At 37.8% G+C, this 25,043-nt stretch overlaps 1 protein-coding gene across 1 annotated transcript in view; it reads right to left on the reverse strand.

The window, feature by feature from the left end:
• Positions 1–25,043, reverse strand: part of ITGA8 (integrin subunit alpha 8) — a 188,074-nt gene that overhangs the window by 126,666 nt on the left and 36,365 nt on the right. The window contains exons 5-13 of the mRNA XM_061126283.1: positions 23,551–23,612; positions 22,259–22,304; positions 18,812–18,937; positions 17,329–17,373; positions 14,881–14,924; positions 13,391–13,447; positions 10,410–10,462; positions 5,121–5,326; positions 2,691–2,882 (exon numbers count right to left, since the gene is read on the reverse strand). Of these exons, the coding sequence (XP_060982266.1) occupies positions 2,691–2,882; positions 5,121–5,326; positions 10,410–10,462; positions 13,391–13,447; positions 14,881–14,924; positions 17,329–17,373; positions 18,812–18,937; positions 22,259–22,304; positions 23,551–23,612 (831 nt within the window). The remainder of the gene's footprint in view (positions 1–2,690; positions 2,883–5,120; positions 5,327–10,409; positions 10,463–13,390; positions 13,448–14,880; positions 14,925–17,328; positions 17,374–18,811; positions 18,938–22,258; positions 22,305–23,550; positions 23,613–25,043) is intronic.

Below are 25,043 nucleotides of genomic sequence, written 5' to 3' on the forward strand. Positions count from 1 at the left end.
CAGGGTGACCTGAGTATAAGGATTTTTAAAATTTCCCCAGAGGATCCTAATGTGTAGCCAAGATTGAGAACCACTGCTTAGCAGGTATGAGGAGATATGCCCTAGGAGAAGAAATTCAATTTGTCAAATGGATTTTGAAGCTCATAGAAGGGACAATGATCTGAAGACAGATTTCTTTTGATTTGAAGCAAGATCCCAGAAAGAAAACTGCACTTCTTTATAATTTCCTGAAAAAACTGACTGGTTTGGAAAATCACAAGACAGATCATGGAGAAGGAGAACATAGAGTTTGCAAAGTGAACTATAGAGTCTAGAAAGCATGCCACCCAATAACCTTTTGGGGGAAAAGAGGGTTTTTGCTACAATACTTCTCATGCAAAACCCAGGAAGATTGCAGCCCTCTTAGATACTGGAATAACAAGTGCTTGGATGGAAAATTACCAATGGCCAAAGGAAGAATAAGCTTAAAGGCAATCTCTGAAACCTGAAGACACTGACCTATGAGTCCCAATGTTGGCACAGAAGCACCTGCTGAGGGGGAACCAGAAGAGGCCAAAATAGGACAAGGAGGAACCAGGACACATGGAATTTTTGAGCAGTGGCCACTGTGTAAACCACTGGATTAATCACTGAAGCTTGAGCAACATGTCAAACACTGAGAGACTGAGCCATCCTTCAGCCAGAGGCCAACAACTACAGGTTATATCCTTGGTCCAGGTACCCCTTTCTCCACCCCTGGACAAAAGGCTCCCCCTCTTTGCTGTTCCATTCCTTGGCAGAGTTGCTGCAGAGGGAGGAAAGAGAGAGTCTTGAATCCAAACATATATTTACCCAAGTGATATTAAGTCTGAATCTAGACATGACTGCAAGATTGAGGTTTTCCAATACCATGGTGGGAATGGAGGCTTGAGGGTTAAAGGGCATTTCTTATAGAAAAATGAGGGAAGTTCCATGTCTGATTCCTGAATTATGCCTACAAATTTCACATCTGCTGCACTAGCTAATAGGATCTAGTCCCTGCCCATAAGGCAGCCTTCCTCTCCCTAGGTCCCTGGGGATCTGGTGTCAAGACAAAAAGGCTTCTTTGAATGGCATTCATTTTGTGAGACAATGTTTGCAAGAGGATGAGGATGAAGGAAAATGTTACAAGATCATGAAGCATAAGCAAGCCATCTATCTATAGCTGAGAGAGAGAACTGGGACCAGAACTTGGTTCTACTAACTGAGAAGTACCGATGAATTCTGAAACCCTCAAGACTATCTTGAGGTTAAGAATTCACCTAAGCAGCATCAATGGTCCTGTCTTAGGACAGGATATTAACTTATAGACAGATGAATATACTGCATTAATAGCATTAATCGCTATAAAGTGAGTCAGCCTCAGTGGACAAAGTTACTGACCAGTGAATGGCCTCAAATGACCATTTTCTGATTGTTAAGGAGGGATGAAAAAAGATGTAATTAAGAGATGACATAGTTTGGGAAGAAATCACATAGGGAATCTAATTAGGGGATTATTTAAAATAAAATATATATGAGACTCCCCTCCCCCAAAGAAAATCTAACCATCATTGATTTGACTAGTATAATAAGACCTAAGAAAATAAATTTCACTAGATGCTCTTGAAATTGCCTCAGCTAGAACACATTCATATACAATATAATTCTACATCTGCTATGAGCCCACTACAATGTTTATGTTAGTGACATGAAACATTTCTGGCAAATTTATAAGAATTTGTTGTAGTATCCTTTCTGCCCAATCCATAGGGGAGAAGAAAGTTGAAGGATTAAAATTAGTGATGTATATTTCAGCAACCAGTTTCTTGGAATGCTGCCCCAAACCAGAAAAAAGCTCTACATATGGAAAATACTCAATGAGGATAGAAGTGATGGAAAGAGACAAGGTCTCAATAAATGGTCAAAACTGTCAGTGAACTATTAATGAAGCCATCTTAATATAACCAATATAAAAGGGGAAACTGAACCACAAAACCAAGAAGTCTAATGTTCTCTGCTAATAACCCTGATTACTGAAGCAATCCTTTAAGACAAATCCGTACTTTCTAACAGCATGCATAAAACATGAATTATCTTGCTGTGCTATAAGGATTTCTGATGAATCCTGACAATGAATTAGGCAATCAAGAATTGTTTACGATCTGTATTAAGAACCAGTTCCTTTTGCTTTGCTTTAAAACAGCCTATCTTTGGACAACCCCCAAACATAGGTGGAAAATATTTACGCTCCCAAACCATGAGTTTTAGGACAGAAATATTGAGGTTCATAAGTCAATTCATAGGAACTATGAACTCAACAGGGAATTATAGGGTTAAAATAAATCACTCTAAAAAGGTTTCTGACATAAGCTGTCTTGGTGGATGCAGACCAGATTACTGCGGGGGTTTCAAATAAAAATTTTTGCTACAAAGTTGATAAGTTTTATGTCCAATGCAGTTTTTTTTAAAGCCATCTTGCTTTTTTAACATCATCTCTTGACAGGAAAAGGAGTGTTTGTTTTGTCTGTCTTCACACTCTCCTGAAAGTTGCTCTAGAATGGTACCCAAAGAACCTGTGCTATGGGCAAGCTTAGCCTGCACAAGAGAGCTGCTTAAACACGCCGCATGGGCCAGAGAATGACCCTTTCTAGGAAGCAGACTTTATCATGTGAAAAGAAAGAAAAACTTACCAGGGTAATCATTCTTGTCTATGTCTGAATCTCCTCTTAAAGTAAAGCCGAATCCAGAAGGGACGGCCTGGGAGGCCCACACTCCTTGCAGAATCTGGGAAGGCTTGGTGTTTAAGCCATTCTTGTTCCCATTGTAAATGAGCACTTTGCCTCTTTGATCCTTGCCGGCAAAAGGCGCACCAATGGCAATGTCTGCAGACAGAGACACATTATTTCTCATTAAGGAAGAATGTTAAGAGAATTCAGTACAAAGAGCAACAATCCAAAGGGCTTCTTCAGTTTTCCAAAAAATGTGAAGGACTTAGCAAGAGGAAATTATTGTTGCCTTTCATCCATTCAAAAAATATTTACCGAGTGCATACTATGTGTCAGGTACAGTGGATTCAAAGGTGAACCAGACACTGATTTTCAAAAGTTTATACTCTAGTGTGGGGAATAGACAATTTGAACAGAGAAATAATCAGGGGGGACTTCCCTGGCCATCTAGTGGTTACAACTCCATGCTTCCAATGTACAGGGCACGGGTTCAATCCCTGTTTGGGAAACCAAGATCCCATTTGCTATGCAGCATGGTTGAAAACACAAACACACACACACACACACACACACACAGAATCAAGGAAAGATGGAAAAGTGACAAATGCTCTGTAGAGGATCTTAAAAATGCTGATGTGATGGAGAGTGACTGGATTCTTATTTTAGATGAAGTGTCTGTAACCTTCAGACAAGTGTCTGTAAGGTTGACCTAGAAACTGAAATCTGGGGACAAGATGAAACTAACTGTGTGGAATAGGAAGGAAAAGCAGTCCAAGAAGAAGGGAAGACTGTGCGTAGGCCCAGGGATGCAAAGAGCTTGGCCCACCTGAAGACCAGCCAGAGGGTGGTCTACGTGGAAACTTAGTGAGGGATGGGGAAGAGCTGGGTCAGAGCACTGGGCTGCATAGACCATTTGATGCACCTTTGCAGGATACTTAGAGTTTCTTGTTAAAAGAAATAAACATCTTCTTTCACAAAGATTATATTTTTGAATGATGACATCATCCCATGATATAGGCAAGATTCATTTCATAGTCAAGGCCTCTGAGAAACTGGGAAAGAGTCCTATCGACTGTCTCCCACTTAAACTTAGCACTAAATGAAAATGACCTTCTGTGAATTCAACAGGATTGTTCTAAACAATGCACCTAACTCCTGAGGTTTACGTGAAAAAGAGTACCAATAACACGATAACATAACAATTCTATGCAATGGACATCACTGTGTGTCCTCATTTTGTCATTCGTCTATTTATCTTTGTTCCTAAGTAAGTCTGATAAGACTAAATAAATTGTAAATTGATTTTTACTATATAACAAGGATCATAAATCCACTCTCACTTAACAGGTAAGGATAAACTCTCAAAAAACTCAGCCTGTTGCCAAAAATAAATAAATTCTCACATAGTAGATGGAAAGGGGTACTTTCTCATATCCTCTGAGCCCATGAGTTGACATCTGTCCCCTGGTTTCATCCCATTTTGGCATCATTTTAAAGATGCCAAGGCTCAGAGAGGCAGAACCCCTTTTAGGTCATTACAAATGTCTCTCTTAGCTCTTAAAAGTATCATTAAAGGTTTGAGAGAAAAGACAAAAAGAAGAGAAGATAATGAAAAAGATGATTCCACCAATAATTTAGCATTATTTATTTCATGTGGTGTTCAGGAATAGGGCAGTTTTTGAAAGCAACAAATCAGCTGAAGATGAACTTGTCTTTTTTAAAAAAACTTCCCTGGAACCATGAGCTTTTAATATGTCTTTATGTTTTATGGTACTTTAAAAGTTACCATACATTGCTGAGACATGTTTTTTCAAAGAAATCATAAAAGTACATGACCACGTGCCAAAGGTATTAATACTCTGATTTGATGAGAATACTCCCTAAGCTCTTTTATTGGAGCAAAATCCTGTTACTCCCTTGAATGTCAAGAAATCCATTATACCTTGGTCCTTAATTTAAAGGTCCTAAAAATGTATGCAAAATTTTATGTGAGCTGCCATGTTTTACTGAGAAGAGGGTACTTGGAAGGCATCCTGTCTTTGATCCCTGGGCCAGGCTCCTCTATCCATGGAATTTTCCAGGCAAGAATACTGGATTGGGTTGCCATTTCCCCCACCAGAGGATCTTCCTGACCCGGGGATCAAACCCACATCTCTTGTGTCTCCTGCATTGGCAGGTGGATTCTTTTACCACTGCGCCATCTGGGAAGCCCCAACATCTATAATAGCCCAAACTAAATAAAGTTTAAATTATCTTGAAATTTTAGATAATTTATTAAAGACCAATCTTAAGAACTGTTTCACATACAGCACTGTGAAGTCTGTTGCTTACTTCATGTAACAGTAACACGATATTACGGCACATACGTAATTTCCATGCAGTGGTGTACATTACCATTGTATCCGTCTTGGTTCAGGTCTCCTAAATGTGCCACAGCACTGCCGAATCTCCCGAAAACCTCAGTGCCTGCAAGCACCTGCGGGTCTCTGAAGACGAGAGCACTCTCTTGCAGATACAGATAAACTTGCCCTACTTCTCTGGGGCTGCTCTCAAATTCACGTTCCATAAAGAGAGGGGCCCCAATCAGTATGTCATCCATCCTACAGGGAACAGAGAGAGAGAACAGCACAGACATGAGCTGCTTTTGGGTAGACTTCTAATCAACAAGACGAGTATATTGCCACTGGTTTATTTCCTTTTCCAGGAGACATTTTACAGTCATCTTTCTTTCATCGCTCTGTTATGTCTTCAGAATAGAATGCCGTAAGAAAATAAGAGTTGCTGAATTATCACATTGAATCTTTCAAACTATGTTAAAAATGACTACTTTAAGAAAACCACAGATATTTCACTCTTTTCAGCTTTTTAGCCTATTTCCAGGAAAAGTACTTACACAAGTAAAACATATCAGAAAGACCTAACTAGGTTTTTGAAAACCTGGATGAGAATTTGTCCACAATTTCTTTAATTATGCATTTATATTATGAAGTTTTCTTGCAGTGATAAGGTTTAAAATAAAGGCTGTCCTCCTCTTTTCTTTTGGCACCTCCATTTAAATAAAACAGAGGCCAGAGAAGGTTCTCATACTGGCTGGAAAGGCAGAAAACAAAATTTTCCTTCCAAATGCAAATTTAGGTTTTTTCTTTGTGAAAGTAGATATTATCACAGAAAACTAGTAGATAATTTTTCAGATTGATAACATTTCAAGAAAGAAATAGCAGTTGATTGCTGCTGGTGGTGGTGGTTTAGTCACCCAGTCGTGTCTGACTCTTGTGACCCCCTGGAGTATAACCTGGCAGGCTTCTCCATCCATGGGATTTCCCAGGCGAGAATAGTGGAGTGGGTTGCCGGTTTTCTTTTCCTGGGGATCTGCCCAGTGGGCTGCCATTTTCCTTTTCCAGGGATTGAACCTGCATCTCCTGCACTGCATGTGGATTCTTTACTGACTGAGCCACTAGGTAAAACATTTTCTTAAAAATATTCCAAATGCCTTTTCTCCCTCTGCTTCCATAGTCTGGGCCAAGAGGGAGGTAGGGATTGGGGCTATTCCAAGCCTCGGGATTTTCCTTAGAGGAAAATCTTTATTTTCTCATTAATTTATTTTTAAAATTTCTGTTATTATTATTGCCAGGATGAAGAGCTATTTGTTATTTTTTGTATTTCTGTTATTATTATTGCCAGGATAAAGAGGTATTTGTTAAATACCTAACTGTGTGTGCTGCTGCCTTGTAGTTCAAAGACATCTAAATCCACTGGTTCTCTAGTGCAGAGACTGATGGGGACCATTTTCCCATTCTTCAAAGAAGGAACAAAGCCATACAATTGGTCCCTGAGGATATCAAGATGACAGGGGACTGACACATCGTCTCACTGTTTCCCACTGCCAACACTGGGGAGGAGTTCTAGAAATGCAAAATCATTCGACCTGTCATTGTGAAAGATTAGCACATCCATGCAATCTTTGGATTCTTGGAGGATTATGACAACATTGATTTATTTTCAGAGAGATACAGTTCCCTAGATATTTAAGTGTATGTCTTCTAAAATGTTCTAAATGCCAAAAAGGAGAAAGACATTTGTTCTCAATTTATAATTGTGTTTTCATAAAGCTGAGAGACAATAACTGTCTTGGATTCAATTGGTTCAATGTGCCTTGTAGAATATTTTGCACTTAGTGTCAATATTATTTTATGTTAGCAATAATACTACTTAACCATCACAATATATATTATTGTTTAGGCTGGTGCTTTAAAATCTTGATTTACAACTCATTAGTGAATTGTGAAATCAATTTAATGGGTCTTGACAAGCACTTTTAAAAAATGAAATAGAATAGAAAATGAGTGAATGCATTGCACATAATAAGAGTAAATATTCTTCCATGAAACCTTTTGTTTCAGTTGTGTGTGTACACTGGGTTGCAATGTCAAATGTATTTCTAATTATGAACCCACAGGCCAAAAAGCCACTGAAAAACTACTGCAGTAGGCCATGCATGCTATTAGGCTATTTAAAAATTTATTTTTCAAATCCTCTTTTTGAATATACTCAATTCAAGTTTAAAGTTTAATAATATTTATTAGTAAGGATGCTTTTCACTGAACTTCTGAAAAAGCAGTTGTATAACAGCTGGGTACTATTCTAAAAGTATATAATATATATAATATTACATAATCTCAAAAAAGAACAACGATGAAGAAATAATATTTATGGTGAGGTTTTCACGAAAAGCCACCATCTCTGCTTGGGTCATGTTGGTGGTTTGGATGAGATCTAAGGTATAAAAGTAGGATATATACACTAAACTTCATCTTATCTGAACTGTCTAATATGTGAGCATAGTTTTCTTTCAGTTTCTATGTATTCATTTGTGTCTCTTTTTTATGTCTAAAAAAGTATTATGTCCACTCTAGTAATATAATGTAAGGAGCGGGTTCTCATCCTTTCACGTGTTCTTAGAGACAAATTATTATAAATATTTTCCTGAAATGCAAAGCATAAATATAGTGAGAGAGGGGGGATGAGGGAACCCATCAATGAGAATATTCATTATGAAAAATCTGAATTTAAGTTTTCTACAGCCAAATAGTATTTAATATGTTGATTTAACTTTAACCCATAAAATTTTCCATTTCTTCTTCTTTCTCAACAGTTTAGTGTATGCTAATACCCAAGACTGATTTTCAGAATGTAGTTATTTATCAAAAGAAGGCAGGTTAGGAGGCTTTATATTAGAATTGATATCTAATCAATATAATTATTTTATGACAGGCAAAAACTAATATGGCTTATCAATTACATTACAGAAATCAATTTAATCTGCAGCTTCTTTATGCTTTAAGTTTCTAGATTTTCTACTTAATCATGTCATAATGATTTCTCCTCTATGAGAGAATCCACTTGGACTAAATCTGGCACCAAAACACAGTTACTCAAAGCTGCTTCCTTTCAAATAAATTTTCTCTAAAATGCTCTCAAGTTAACCAATTGCTAAGAATCTCTAAATTTAGTTCCTTTGAGATCTGCTGAGGCTAGAACAATCCAAGTGGATTAAATTGTATTTCTGTGAATTTCTGAAATAGCATAAGTACTAAAAGGGTCAAAAAGCCATAAGAAAATAAAAAACAGATCTGCTTAAGTTCAAGAGGAAAATACTATCTCCCTTTGTTGTTAAGTTTGTCTAGAAATTCCTAACAGAGTTTACACAGAAAGACTTCACTGCTCTGGCTGTCTTAAGATAACTAAACTGAAATTAATTTCAGCAGCTTGTGAATATTTTCAAAACAGTCCCAGGCTGGACCCTATCAATGACCAATCAGCATGCACGCAACTGTTTAGTCTAAATTTTTGAAGTCCACTTCTGATACCTGGGTGTTTCTTTAAATAAAAAGAATACTGGGGAAATCCTCACCAGTTTATTAATTTGGTCACAGTAGTTAATGACACTGCCTTTTTTCCCCAGTGGTGGGCTTTGGAGCATTTGTAGGGACTTTGCTTTTGTTGCATAGTGGATAGACAGGATGACGAGTTTACTAGGTGATCTCACGTACACTAGTACTTAATTATCCCTCGGATGGAGAAAGGAAAGTCTGCTTCAATCCCACAGAACTGGGTCCTAACCTCTGAACCGTGAATGATCAGTTAGCTCAGTGATGTTCTTAATCCTACTCTGAGTTACTGCACAACATTCACTTGCGTCTAGGACTTGAAAGATTTGGGTTATTTTAAAAAAAAAAGACTTTTCGAAAATTAGAAATTGGGTAAAGAATAAGAATTAAATTTCAATTCTAGTATGGATCTCTGCTAAATAATGTTCACTTAGCATTCTTTAATCACTGATAAATGCTGGGAAAGCTAGAAAGGGCTTTGTGAATTTAAAAAATTGTAGGAATTATAGACTCTCTAAAATTATTTATGAGTTAAACTAACGACAGTGAAATACAGCAGCCTAATATGCCTAGTTTTAATATAATCCAACAAACTGATTTTTCTTATAGGCCATGACATTAAAAACCATTGATAACTGATTTTTTTAGCATCATTAAGGACAATATTAAAGTTCTTTGGGTAAAAATAACTGAAATTATGATTTTATGTTTTTGTAAAGTAGAAGTCTGAATTTCTTTATAAAAATAATGGAAACTAATAAAATGCACATTTAATAAACAGATTCTCATCAAAGCCAAAACAGAGTAAAGACTTAAACACAGGTTTAAGTGCTAGAACAGTGCTGGTGTTTAAAGGCTGCTCAACAGATATATGCTGAATGAAAGAATAAAAAAAAGATATTTTCCAAAAGATACAAAAGTTACCAAACTTATCTCCAATCATAGGCCATCACATAATAAATAAAGTTCATTTCTAGCTATACTGAGGTCATAGCTAATGTCTATCAATGATGTATCTAAAGTGCTTAGCCCAGATCTGGGAACACAGTTAAGATTTTTCATAGATGTGCTGCTTACGAAAATGTAAGCTCCATGAAAGCAGAGCCCTATTCTTCCTTATTCATCACTACATTCTGAGCACCCAAGAACTATGTCTGGCATACAGTAGGTGCTCCAACAATACTTCTTGGATGGATAATCAGTTCATCTCAATTTATTGGTTTTCTTATTTAATCATTTGTTTAATCTGTCAGGTGCTTTTAGTGGATCAGAGAGATGCTTAATAATAAGTTTCTTTGAAGTAATGACTTAAACACAACCATAATTTATCATGCTGTTTGATCCAAGTTCAATTGTAATTTACTACCATAATCTGAAAACATAACATTCTTATTTTACCTTCTGCATGGATGTCACTAGTATGCAATAACAGGAGAAACAATATTTATGTGCAAATGTTTTATGAATGAATCATGTGCTGAAAGGAGAGATGAGCAAATTCCTCAATGGCTATGGATTTCAAATGGCCAAGGACTACTCAATTCATGAAATTAAAGATAAAACCAAGTAAAATAGTGTTTTCTTAGAAGTGCAGATGTGGTAAAGACATTAAAACAGATGATAGAGAGTTCTTCAGTAGTTATATCCTCTTGCCTTGAACTACAAAAAAAAAAAAACAAGAGAGCCTCTATCTTGTTGAGGAAATATAGAAGGATGTATTTCATGAAGAAAAAAATATAACATCTTCAAAGATGAATATAATATTCAGTGAGTGAGGAAGTTCTTATAAACTTACCCATCATTGTTAACATCTGATACTGCAACTGTATATCCAAAATAAGATGCCATCTGCAAAGGAAAACCATAAATAACATATTTTGTGTTCAAAAAGTCATCTCTCAATTTTCCCTGAAAAGATTAGCCACATTGCAGCACATTTTTTGCATTTAAATTCATAGACCCTTAGACGTGGACAGAGTCTTAAGAGTCATTTAGTTTAACCCCTGACCTAATGCATAATGTTCCTCACAACAGCCCTGGACATCTGCTCGGACAACCTCTGGAGATGTTCAACAATCAATCCATTCAATTTGCAGATACAACTTGTAGAATACTCTTTGCTAAAACTGGTCCTTCTATAATATCTAGTCCTCAATCCTCCTGCCTAATTCTACAATCCTGAACATCATAGAATAAATCTAATTCCATTTCCATATGAAATCTCACATGGAAATGATTGCAGCTCACCATCTTGCTTACAGATATGTGATACCAAAGAAAAGATGACACCCCATGAGCACACTGACAGAACTTAAGTAGGACAGACACTCTCTACTTTGGTCTCTTTGTACCACTGAAGCATAAAAATGTTTTCATCTGGGGCTAAACCATGTCTCAGTATCAATTCAAACTGAGTTTATCATCTGTTAAGGTTTCTAGGACTTTTGTGAGTGTAACCAGTGTACCTAATCTTTCCACATTCAAGCTCTTATATTTCTGTTTTTCAATTTATGCTTTCAAGATTTATAATCTTTTCAGATTTGGCCCATAGTTCTTGACGGCCAGGGTTTCTCATTTCCGCATCTGCCATCCAACGTCTTAGCTTATTTAGCCTCCAATCGCCTCCAAATTTAATCAGCCTATAGTCTACTGTGAAGTGTGCTCCACGGAAGGCAGAGATCTTGGTCTGTGTTGTTCATTCTTGTATCTGCATTGTCTGACCAGGTGTAACTCAGGGTAGGTGCCAGGTACTCTTTGCAGAAGAAAGAAACAGATGAGTTAACAAGTGTAACACAGTAATTTAATTCTGCCACTTCTTTTCTCTATTCCAAACATATATGGTTGTTATAGGAGGTGGGGCCTTTGGGAGGTAATTAGGTCATGAGGGTGGAGCCCTCATGAACTGGATGCATGTCCACAGAAAAGGAACCCCACAGAGATGCCTTGTCTCTTCCTCCAAGTGAGGATGTAGTGAGACGATGGCTGTGAACCAGGAAGCAGACTCTCACTAGACACAAAATCTGACTACCCTTTGATCTTGGACTTCTCAGACTCCAGAACCATGAGAAATAAATGTTTGTTGCTTTAGCCATCCAGTCTACAGTATTTTTATGGACTAAGCCCCAGGTACCAGGTGCAAAATTCTCTTTGTTGAGCAAATGAATGCCTCATTTGACTGTGTCATGAAGTAATTCAGTTCTCCTACGTCTTTTCTTTATTCTGCACACATGTAGTGAAATTCTTAATTCCTGTGTGGTACTGTGTGACCTCACTCAGAGGAATTTCATCATTTATGTATTAAGTTCTGAGGTTCAAGATTGAAGAGCTAGGTGGTATTGAGGATGAAAAGTTACAGAAAGGCCAAATTTAACAATGTTTAAGGAGTTAATGGTAAAAATGTAAAACAAAAAGACAAGAGAGAAGTCTTGCCATGTTTTCATACACCATTAATTATCGCCACTTGAGAATAGTTGTTCAAAATGTATAAACTCACCCAACTGCACAATCATCGCAGCCTTATATCTCTGTATTTACCACAAGAGTCTCATTAGAGACACTGTTAAATGCTTTGTTGAAAACTGCACAGTGATGGATAGAGTAAAGCCCCAATTAGGGCAGAAATGTCAAAAATGCTCTGTATTCTTAAAAAAAACTATCAAAATTGCTTGACAAATACATGATTCCAAATTTCTGTGTCTAGCTAAGAGCTGAGCATTTCAGGATCTTAAACCTGGATCCTCCTGGGATCCAGCAGGCCAAGACGGTCACTTGGCCAGATTCAAATGTGAGGCTTCTAGAACCTGGGTTGGTGGTTAGGAGAGAAAGTTGGTGGCCTAGAGAGACTAACTCAGTTTAGAATTGCCTCCCTTACACAACAGGGCCACATTCATCCTTTAAAAAAAATGTGACAAATTTCAACAGGTCATAAGACCCAGGAAAACCCAGAGTAGGGAATAAAGCGTGACCCCAGGTTATCAGGATACCAGCAGCCTGCTTTCAGAGAATTGACCCATTGATAATAAGACCCTAGCCAGTGACAGTGGGTAAGGGGAAAAAATCTAGTCCCTGGGAGGAAGGGACCAGAACCAGAGACTTTGTCATCTTCCATATATTTTGGGGTTGGGGAGGGTTCCATTTACTATGAGGGCAGGAGGACAGTCCAGACCCGTTGACTCTGACCAATATGTGAAACCTAGAAGAAGCTTGTGTCTTCTCAGAGGGGAGGTGGGTACCCAGAACTAATCACCAGGCAGACTACATACAGGACTGCAACATAACAGGACTGTTCTAGGATTTCAGCAATTAGTGGCTTTTTGGAAAATTAATTAGGGTATAGCTGTTTTACAATATTATGTTAGTCTTTGTTGTATGATGAAGTAAATCAGCTGTATGTATACACATATCCCCTCCCTCCTGACCACCCTCCCACTCCACGCCCCATCTCATCCATTTAGGTCACCACAAAGCTCTGTGTGCTATATAGCAGCTTCCCACTAGCTTTTAGGGAGCATATTCTGCCTTTACATCACCTAGCAGTATCTGAAATCATCATGGGCACATACTCGTTTATTAATTAACTGTTATCTCCTCAACTGCCTCTCCTGTACTGCTGTGTTAGAGTTGGGATCTTGTCTGATACATGGTTATACTCCTAGTGCTTAGAAGAGTTTCTAGAACATAGTAAGTACTAGGTAAATATTTATTTTATAAATGAATAATATGAATATTATAATAGTGCAGAGTGACATTCACTATTTGGCATTAAAATGTCTTTACCTGTTCACCAGTGAAATTCTGAATAAAGGTCATATCTGTAGAGTTAATGATTGAAACCTGAAATCAGAGAAATTAGATAGGTTATTTCATTTGGCATAGAACTGGAGAACTTTTTTAAAAGTATAACTGAAACCCGTTATAAATGTTTGTGAAAAGTCATAAACAGTTGGCTCTATATGTAAAAAAAATAAGTAAGCCCATAGAATGATCTTAAAAAAAATTCAATTGAACTTTTTGTTTATGGTTTCTGGAATTCTTTCAGACAGAATGCACACTCACTAATTGGATGTAAAGAAATGATATTTGAATTCAAGAATGTTGACAGCAACTAATCTAATGGTCAGTTAATCTAATCAAAAATTTAGTCTAAATTTCATTTCTGTACATATACTACTATGGGAAATTGATGATTATGGCTTCTTGCAAAAAAAAAAATGAAAGTGTCATACATATAGCAAAAATATTCCTTTTAAATTCTATCCAGCCAGCCTAAAATCTATAGTTATTACAGGCTGACCAGACTTTGAAAAATTATTTTAAATGCTTTTCTTTTCACAAGATCTAGTTATGTTCCTTTCCTATTTTTATGGCAACTAGTGTAATGAGTGTGAATAGTAGCTCTCCAAAATTTGTATCTTTCCAGAACTTCAGAAGATGAGCTTATGGGTCTCTGTAGATGAAATAAGTAAAGTTAAGGATCTTGAAATGAAATCATAGTGGATTTAGGGTGGGCCCTGGGTCCAATGACAGGTGTCCTTATAAAAGGAGGAGAGGACACACAGACATAGATGGAGGAAGACCACACGGAGGCCAGGGCAGAGATGGGGATGAAGCTGCCACACGCCAAGGGAAGGCAGAGCCACCTGAAGCTGGAAGAGGCAGGAAGAGTCCTCTCCTGTGTGTGTGGGAGGGAGCATGACCTTGCCATCACACCTTGATTTCAGATTTCTGGCCTCCTGAACTGGGAGAAAACAAATTTATGTTGTTATCAGCCACCCAATTTGGGGTCATTTCTTATGACAGCCCTTGAAAACTAATACACCAGGGACATAACAATCGACCTTATTGTGTTTACTGTGTGAGGCATATTAAAATGCTGATCATGTCAACAATGGGATCCTCTGCAATTACTCCCAAATTATGCACAAGGACAGGCCTAACTTCTTGGGTATGTGACCTGTGCAGTCAGGCAGGGCCCTACACTCAGATGAGCCCTATCCTTTGGATAGCCCAGCTGTCACTATCCTGAAATCCTTAAGAATTTCAAACAAGCGGCCAGACATTTTCACTTCACACTGGGTCCCACAAATGATGGAGTTGATCCTATACATGGATCAGAAAAGAATCTAGTCTCCCTTTTCATAAGCAAACACGTGTGGATCTTTAAGGGCACTTTAAACGATTTCAGAGATTTAAATCTTTAAAATGATTACAAAACATGATTCTTTGCACATATGCAAAATATCCTACAGCACATTCTCAGTACTCACATATCCAAAACTCTGTGCGCCTCTTGGGACTCCAGCAACCAATTCTGTGATGAGAAGTCATTTAGAAGGTCAATTACATGGTCCACTTTAAAGCTATGCAACAAATCAGCTAAAGACGGTACTTCTTGAATAAGTAACTATCATGGATCACTTAGACAGATGGAAGTTTGAAGTTACAGTTTTGCACTGGCCTTTGCCTCTGCTACAGAAAAAGGAAACAGGGGACTCAAAATTGTACTTTGAGAATCACCTGTCTCCACCAGAGCCTCCATGTTTCAGCCTCTAGAACATAAGCCTGTCTTCTCAGATCTGTGTGTGATTTGTCAGTTAAACCTTTTACTCTGGTTTCTCCAGCTTTCACTGTCTTCTGAACTAGTCTCCTGTACTAGTATACAAAATAACATCTCGTGTCCCACTCAGGGACAGTGTTGAAGCAATTTCAGTTACCTAAGGAGAAACCACATATCGTAAATGATTGAGCCTGGCCACCCTGGAACAGAATTCTAGGGAATCCTCGTAGCCAAGAGTATGCAAAGAAGGAAGCTTTGATAATAGAGGTAAAAGAAGTAACTCTGGTGAAAAGGGGGCCGCATGTTCCAATGCACAATGATATGACTCTAGATTCTGAAGGCAATGGTTTTAGTCCTTGGGTCTTCCATAAACCCAGAATCAATCCTGGAACCTAACTTTTTCCAGTCACCTACAAAAGACAGGAGTTGGAACTGATTGATTATCAAAGATCTTTCCAGTTCTCAGTTCTGTAAATCTAAACTATCCTTTGATTCATTTGGGGTTAAAATGTTAGTATAATTTAAAGGAAAGGAGCCTGGGAAAAAAGTCCCCTTCCATTCAAATTTCCCTATCCTCAAACCTGCTCCTAAATGTATAGCACAAATTCTAGCATTAATTCTACCCCACATACTAAACTCTAGCAGAGTTGGGCATTCATGCTCTGGGAGTGTTAATAATCAGAGAAGATTCTTTTGGGTTTAGATGTTGGACTTTTAAGTAGTATCAATAAATTCACTCATTCAATCAACATTGACAGGCAACCACAGGCTATAGCAGGGAATGAAGACAAAATTCTCTATTCTCATAAAGTTTATACTTGAGCTGGAAGAGGCAGTTAATTTGAAAAGTAGAGGCCATTAAATGTCATGTTAGAAGGGGATGAGTGTAGAGTAGAAGAACTAAGCAGGTAAAATGGTACTGGGAGTGCTCAAATTGGGAGGAGGAAGGAATTACGATTTACCTGGTGGCTGGGGAGATCTTGGCAAGAAGATGACAGGTTAGTGAAAACTGAAGAAAGTGCGGGAGTAAATATTATGGAGATCTGGGAGACATATATTCTAATTAGAAGGAACAACACGTGCAAAGGTCTGGAGATAGATGTGTGTCTGGAGAATTCAAAGAACAGCAAGGAGGGCAGGATGGCTGGGGTGAGGAGTAAAGGCCAAGGAGATGAGGTTACAGTAAACAGGATCTCATGAACAGAGTCTTTTAGGTCATTGTGAAGACTCAGGATTTACACTGAATGAATTGGGGAACCATTCAGCAAAGAAGTAACACAATGTGACTTCTGTTCCTAAAGGACCAGTTGCCTACTGGATCTAGACTACAGGAGGGCAAAGACGAGAGCAGGGAGACCAGTTAGGAAGCTACTGCAAAAGTGTTGGAGACCTGAGAGTGGGGGCTGTGGAGGATGTGAGAGTCAGATTCTGGCTGTCTTTTGAGTTTAGTTAGCAGAACTGGCTCATGGATTGGATAAGGGTGGGGAGTGGAGGAAAGGGCACAATCCAAGGATGACTTGCAAAGTATTTTGCTTGAGCAGCTTGGAGGATGGCATTGTCACTTGCTGAGATGGAGCTGATGGAAGGGAGAGCACGTTTAAATGGAATGATCAGTTCGGGTATAAGCACATTAAGTTTGCAAAAGCCATTCAAATAGCGATGTTGAGTGTTGAGTAGAGATTCTAGTCTTACACTTCATTCCAGCTTCATGGGTACATGTATAGATACATGTATGGATGTTTACTATGGGCACCTAAAGACACCATGGTCAGAGAAAATGGAGTTGACTTATTTCAGGATCGGACTTGTCAAATAATAAAGATGAAGGGGTATTATGCTAGCTGAGATACATGGCCACCACAGCTTCTCACATCCCATAAACATTCAGAATTTTGTTAAAAAACAGAAATGTATTGTGAAGTAATTTTCCTTCAATAAAAAATAAATAAGTTTGGGGAAAAAAATAGAAATCAACCATCATACTAGGAACTTTGGAGCCTGCAGCCTCATATGGCTACAATGCTATCAAGTTATTTAAATGTAATGTTGATTAAAAGTTTCAGAATCATTTAAAAATCACATTCCTAAAAGAGCTTTTCAGGTCACTCTACTCTCCCCCATGTTTTATAGATGGCTTGATTTCAACCATGTCTCTCACCTTGCTGAGAGTCCCCAGTAAATTCCCCAGCAGCAACTGAATATCCTGTTTTAAAGAAAAGAGACAAGAGAATCAGACTTTGATGCCTTTACAAACGATCTATAATCTAGAAACACGAAAGAACTATCATAGCACTGCTCTGTGCAGAAATCCTGACAAATACTGTAATATAAAAGTCTAGAATTCTATAAAGAGAAAAACTAATCAAGCCAAGATGTACACTAAATCTCAGAAGTATAAGAGATCTGTGCCTTCTGAGTGTGGCTACATGATTGGATTCTGAGGTCCCTTTTGGAAGTAGGAATGCTCCATTGCTCATCTTTAGGTGTGAATGGTGGTCTTTGCATTTCAAGAGCTGCTGATTCATCATAATCAGATATCATTATTCTAAAAGGTTAACTCTTACGCTAAGGTTTTGCTATTTCTGATCACCAACAAGGCCTACTTCTTAATACCTTTGCTGACCTAAGAAAAATGCACAATGTGAGAGCTGCAAATTAAGTTTTATTTGGGGCAAAATGAGGACTATAGCTCAGGAGACAGCATGTCAGATAGCTCTAAGCAATTGCTCCAAAGAGCTAGGAAGGAAGGTCAGTATATATTGCAATTTTGGTGAAGGGGGAGTATATGCAATTAAGCACATAATTTTTCACTGAAGGTTTCTGCTAGTCAAAAGGAGCAGTCGTCACCATGAAGGAATTTCGTGCTTTTCTAGATATGAGGAGATACAGGAACTGGGGCTCATAAAATCATCTCCTGAGAATATCTAACTATCTGAAGACTTGTTCTGCCAGTTTTCCCAGAGTATAGAGGGCCTCATTTCTGCTCTCCACCCTGAACTCCTTTCAGCGGGGTGTTGAAGGTCAGCAACTGCAGCAGCACAGGACTTAAGCCTTGCAGAGGTTGATGACAAGTGCCCGTAGCAAGAGTCAATTTGTACTTGAACCTTTGATGATAATTCCCCACAAATTTTACTTGGCTCTAAAATGAGGTAAGCTGATAAAAGAGAGCTACACTTTTTTAAAGTTCATTAAGGAATCAAAATGCCAATACAATATCAAAGAAACAATAGTGATGAAATGGCCCTGTGTGGCTCCACATTTTGAGAACATTTCAGCAATTGGCAAGCTTTGTGTTCTTTCTAGAAACTGGAAAAGACTATCATCATTTCGCCCAGGTAGCACAGGGCATCCTCACTGATACACAATATCTACAACTGGCAAAATATTTTATGTGCAATAGACTGTCAGGGAACCTATAAAATAGCTACATTTAAAAAAAAAAAAAAATAGCTATCAAACTATGTCGACTATACATAACAGCTGAATCAAAAGACAAGAAAGTTAAGAGTCCACTTCAAGCTAGTAAGAAAATTTCCTTAAGGTGCCATATATTATCAGATAAGTGAGGGATAAAATTTGCCTCAACATTTCGTATGCGTGTCTTTTGAGAAATCACAAATATCTCAAGCAATGCATCTCACCAAGATAACTGTCATCGTAGGAAGCTGGAGCCACTTCTGTCTGCTTTTCTCCAGCCAATTTCCTTAGGATATCCTTGAATGAGTAGTTTGCAATGATATCTGCAATACTGGCCGTGATCACCTGACCTGTGCTCAAACAGATAGGTTAACTGAATGAATGCGCGAGTCAGGCCCTCCCCACGCAGACACAAGGCATTTGAACAACATTCATGCTCCTGAAAATGATCATGAGATTGCTTTACATTTCTGACAGTGAATTTCCCTGCCTCGCTCTAGAATTGCAAGGTAAAGTCACTAACAGTTGCTTAGAGCTTTCCATGCTGACAGAAGAAACAAAGATGAACTGTCATTTTTTTATATAACATTTTTTTCTGTTTTCTTCTTGGAGTATAATTGCTTTCAATGTTGTGTTAGTTTCTGCTGTACAATGAAGTGAATCAGCTATGTGTATACCCATATCCCCTCCCCTCTAGGACCTCCTTCCCACCCCACCCCCGCCATCCCACCCCTCTAGGTCATCATCACAGCACTGAGCTGAGCTTCCTGTGCTACCCAGCAGCTTCCCACTAGCTATCTGTTTTACACACGGTAGGGTGTGAATGTCAATCCTAATCTCCCGATTCATCTCACCTTCCCCTTCTTTCTATCAAAATATTGTTGATTTACAATACTATGTTAGTTAGAGGCATGCAGCATAGTGATTTAATATTTCAGAGATCAGTACAAGATAATGGGTATAATTTCCTGTGCTATGCAGTATATCCTTGTTACTTATTTTTTTCACATATAGTAGTCTGTATCTGTTAATCTGTAATCTGTATCTGTTAATACTGTACCCTTTAATTGTATCTGTTGTCCTCCTGCCTTTACATACTTCTTCCACATCCAAATGATAAACATATCTAAGAGTGAAGACACCTATAGGCAAAATGTACATGACTAAATTTTTATTCTAGACTATTCTGGCTATAGGAAACATCCTCTAGCTTTGAGATCATCTAGCCAAAATGTACCTTGTTACAGATGGGGAAACTGTGACCTAAAGGGGGTCTCTGAGCTCGTGTAGCAGCCTGTGGCCTGTTAGGAACCAGGCCGAACAGCATGAGGTAAGAGGCAGGATAGCAAGTGAATCTTCATCTGTATTCATAGCTGCTCCCCAGAGCTCACATTACCAATTGAGCTCTCCCTCCTGTCCGATCAGTGGCAGCATTAGATTCTCATAAGAGTGTGAACTCTATTGTGCGTGAATCATCCTGAAACCATCCCCCACGCCCAGTCTGTGGAAAAACTGTCTTCCATGAAACCAGTTCTTGGCGTAAAAAATGTTGGGGACCTCTGCAAAGAGTTTGAGTACATTCACTAAGGTCACACGGTTTTGCTGTTGGAAAATTCTGCGTTACAAACAAGGTCCTTTTTGGCCTTCTAGTAATACTTTTTGTGTTCTCTCAGAGTACAGACGTATTAGCTCGGAATCACTTGCTAATTTAAAAGATTGTAAAACATATCAGCTTAAGCTAAAGGAAGAAATTACATAATCTCTAAGTCATTCACACTTTATGCTAAAATATATGCACAAAACATAAACGTAAGACAATGGAAAGCAGTGAGGCCCAGTAAGATACAGAGTTTTAGCAAAAGAGAATCCATGGCCACCAACATTGATATGATAACAACACTGGCTAATCTCCCCAAATAAAGTCACTATCAGAAGTCTTGAAACATGATTGTACTGAGATAGACATGAATCAAAAAGACGGCCAGCAATGTTCCACTAAAACTTTTATGCATTCCCATATTTATTATGGACATCTAAGGAAAAAGTGTGATCTCATGTTCTTTGGGAGAAAACTGGAGGACTGCTTTCAAGAAACTAACACTGAATATTAAATTTAAAGCCAAATTATTCCTTGGGAATTCACCCATTCCCACAGTCATTCTGTTTGAAGTTCCCAAAGAATAAAACTGTTAAACCAGGCCATAACTATCTCCAAGTGGCCGTGACTGAAATGACTGCTTTTATATTAAGAGATTGTATTTGCACATGCGTTTCTGAACAATGTCTGTAGAATGTGCCAATTTTCTGTGGGTAAAAGGTGAACATCCCCTCCCTCCTTCCATGAGCACAGTCTTTGCTTGTTTCCTTTAGTTGCTTCTATAGATATAATCTTAAGACTGAGTAAAAATTTAAAGTATCTGTCTCAGACAAATCCCTGTGCCCTTGACATGGCTGATTTTCAGTCTATCATCGGTATCATACCCTTTTATCAATGTAAAGAAAGAATTATGTGAAATTAATCAAGTGATTTAGAACAAAATCTTTTCAAACACACGTTTTATTCAACCACTGCATAAAATATATTACCTTCCAGTATACAGGCTTCAATAATGTTTAAAGGCTTCAAAGGTTAATTCTTTGATGTTCATAGCTGTATACTTACAAATTAAGCTAAACAGTACAATAATTTCATGTAAAATTTTACCGTAAATTGATCTCACGTGTATCTTTCACATTGGCTTTTTAAACATGATCAGGTGTCTTCCATTAAAAAACAAAAAACACTTCATTCAGCTATTCATCTCTCTCATATTCTACTCTATCTTTATTCTAAACTTGACAGCCAAAATTGTCTGTATTCTCTGTAATCTCTCTTTAGGCATCCCATTCACATTCCTGGCTTCAGTTATCACCAGTATGCTAGTTCTTATTTTAGCCTAGATATCTTCTCTGAGTTTAAGCTCACACATCTAAATACTTACATGAAAAGTTTTGGACATCTCAAACATGTTCATATTCAACACAACGGAAAAAAAAACTCATCATCTGCCTTCCCCAGCCCCCTCGCAACCCATTGTCTTCCATCTTCCAGTGTTCTCCATCTCAGGGACTAGGATCCACCTACACCTATTCAGTTACAAAAGCCATAAACATATTCATGGGACTTCTCTGGCGGTCCAGTGGTTAGGACTTGGTGCTTTCACTGCAAAGCACAGGTTACATTTCATCTGGCAGCCAGCATTCAGAGGACACGACGCCCTGCATGGGACCACCCCAGAGAAGCCTGCTACGTTCTCACAGCCCTGTCTTGACATACCTTTCCTTGCTAGTATCATGCCTGGAGTTTCTCAAGTATTAGGCTGGCCAAAAAGTTCCAGATGGTAACCTCTGCAAGTTCCTACTCATTACTGTATCCTCAGCATCCAGCACAAAGTCTGGCATGGCCTCAATACCCACTTGATGAATAAAGGAATGTAGTTGTCACAGTATTGTAAAGTACCATTTATATCACAGAGTATCAATGCAAACTGAAATGATGCTTCCTTCACTGGAGAAACTAACAATTTGGAGATAAAATTAACATAATAAAAGGTCAGCACTTGATGCTACTTCTGTTTCATCTCCTTGTTAGAAACAACCAAGGGGATTTCTTCTCTGCTAACAGGACATACCTTGCCAATAAAAACTTCCAGGGCCTCCAACTATAAGGTCTCCATTCTACAAAACAGAAACAGGAACAACAATAGAAAAACTGAGATTTTTTTTTAAAGGGTGAGAAGTCACTGTTCATAAGCATTGCCCAAACAATTTGCCTACATAAAGTAATTTTTAAAAGAGGCTCTTATATCTGAGTTATGCAAGTCATTTTCTTTCCTTTTATAGCTTTGTTATTTATGTGTTATCACATTAAATAATTTTAATTAGATTAAATTAGGTAAGCAAAATTTTCTCCCCTGAGAATATATATATTCAGGCTTTTGGCACTGCCTCAGGTAAGCAAAGGACTTTCCTGGTGCCTCAGATGGTCAAAAATCCTCCTGCAATGTGGGAAACCTGGGTATGATTCCTGGGTTGGAAAGATCCCCTGGAGAAGGAAATGACAACCCACTCCAGTATTCTTGCCTGGAGAATTCCATGGACAGAGGAGTCTGGCAGGCTACAGTCCATGGGGTCACAAAAGAGCTGGACACAACTGAGCGACTAACACTTTCAGGTAAGCAAAAGATCGACATGTTTCATGATGCACAGTTCTGCAGACATGGTCTTTCGAGACTATAGCAATGAAAAGAAAATGTGGTTCCTGTTTATTTCAAGGTCACAGTAATGCCTATCTTTTCCTACACATCTGCAAACCCATCCTTTCCCAAGAGAGAGTGTGAAAACTCCAGATAAAAATTTTCCGTTTTACTTATCACTCCACCTTCCATATCCTGCATCCTTAGCTTTCAGTGGGGAAAAACACACAAGACAAAGAAAGTAAGATTTTAGATGTTGAGATTTATATTTTTTTCAAAACCATGGCATCTTTGCCTCCTAGTAGGCATCTTTGCCTATCTAGTAATATAGTATTACTATATATCTCTGTTTTTAATTTGTGAAAGGATATGTGAATTTTAACAGTAATGTGAAATCTAATCATTCAATTACTGCTGACATAAAAATTATAGATTCTTGTGATCTTTTTAGAAACAAAGTTCTTTACTAAGTTTTTGCAATTTTCATTTAAAAACAGACTTGCTTTCCTGTGTATTTCTTTTCTATTAACAGATTATCACATGCACAGATTATTACAAACAAAAAAATTTAAAGAAATTGCCAAAACAGGTTAGGTATATACCTAAATGTTATTTTGATGGTGGCAGTTATTAGGGGGTAGACAGAAGTGGGAATGAGAGGCAGGGGGTAAAAAAAAAATCAAACAGATAAAATAAATTTTAGAAGCTATAAGACCGAAAGAATTTACCTTATAAAAATCCAGACTAAATCCTGCTTGGCAGTAACCCTGGCCTTCAGGATCAGCATTGCCTGGAATGATTAAAAGATACAAATATATAATGCTATCATTCCCAAGATATATTTTTAATAATTAAATTTTAATATATTTTATATTTTTAACAACAAGGATACTCTCTTGTTTTCCCTATAGACTTCTAAATTTAAAATGATCAGTATGTGTTCTTTTACTTATTTAAAAATTTATTCTAAGTAATTTCTTAAAGAGTTCAATCTGTTTTCTTATCCCAAATGGCACTGTCATTTTATACTAAGATCAATAGGATTACTGCTCCTCGAAGTTATGATACTAGGTTTTACAACTCATGTTTATTTGAAGAAATAATATGTCCATCTCTCAATTATGTTCCAAGTTGCCCAAATGGCAGTAATGTGTTTCCAGGGCACCCATGTGTTCTCACTGAAGCAATGCTACAAGAAAGAGAGAGCTAAACTGGCTCACGTGGGTGGATACTTTCCGCTGGGAGCCCGGATGAGAGTTTTAATTTTCATGATCTCTCATACAAAATTAACTTCAAATTATTCTATTATCATTAGGTAAATTTGGACATTGCTTTTCTGATCACAAGGCATCTCCCAGGGACACTAGTGTTCACAAAAGAGAACACTCTCTAGCAATGGCTTATTTTACACTCTCTGCAATGCAATTCACTAAGTGAATGTCCAATTGGATTTTATTACACAGCTTTTTAAACCATAAGCAGGTCAACATGTGGATTCCCAGCATATTAGAATCCTGGAACATCAGAATGAAGAATGTACTACTTGTCAATTGTACTTTAAAAGACCATCTACGATTTCTCAAGCACTTAAATTAAACCCAAAATACAGTTCAGTGGAAGGAATCTCAATTATTATACTGTTAGATTCAAACATGAAAATAATTACCCCTTTCTTATCAAGGATACTCCTGAATGGAAACTAAAATAAGAGGGCAGGAAAGGAAATGCATATCATCACAGGAAGAATTTATAGGCTGGACACGTGCTTGTTGCAGACGATTTCTGAAAGGGATCTGGCCTTTGCAGCTTTTCCTAGAATGTCTTCTGTTTTTTCTTTTCTTTGGTTAGTTCTTAGCTAATTTTAGCACTGTCATCAGCCATTCTTTCCAGATGCTCCCTTTATATTTTAAAATACTTTTTTACCTCATATACTCTATTGTGGTTTTTTTTTTTTTTGGCAGTCTGTTTTTAATTCAAATGTCAATTGATGTTTTGTGGGCTTTTTTAGGTTAAGCTCTATTTTTCCAGCTTTGCTGAGGTATATTTAATATACAAAAATGCACATCTTAATGTGTACATTTTGATGAATTTAGACATATGCCTGATAGCATGATACTACTACCACAATCAAGGGAATAAACATATTCATTACCTCCAAAAGTTTCCTGTGCACCCCCTACCAAACAACTATTGCTTTTTTGTTTGTTTTTTTTGTGGTGAA

This window comes from Dama dama, chromosome 23 (genome assembly GCF_033118175.1).
Source record: "Dama dama isolate Ldn47 chromosome 23, ASM3311817v1, whole genome shotgun sequence".
Taxonomy (NCBI): Eukaryota; Metazoa; Chordata; class Mammalia; order Artiodactyla; family Cervidae; genus Dama; species Dama dama.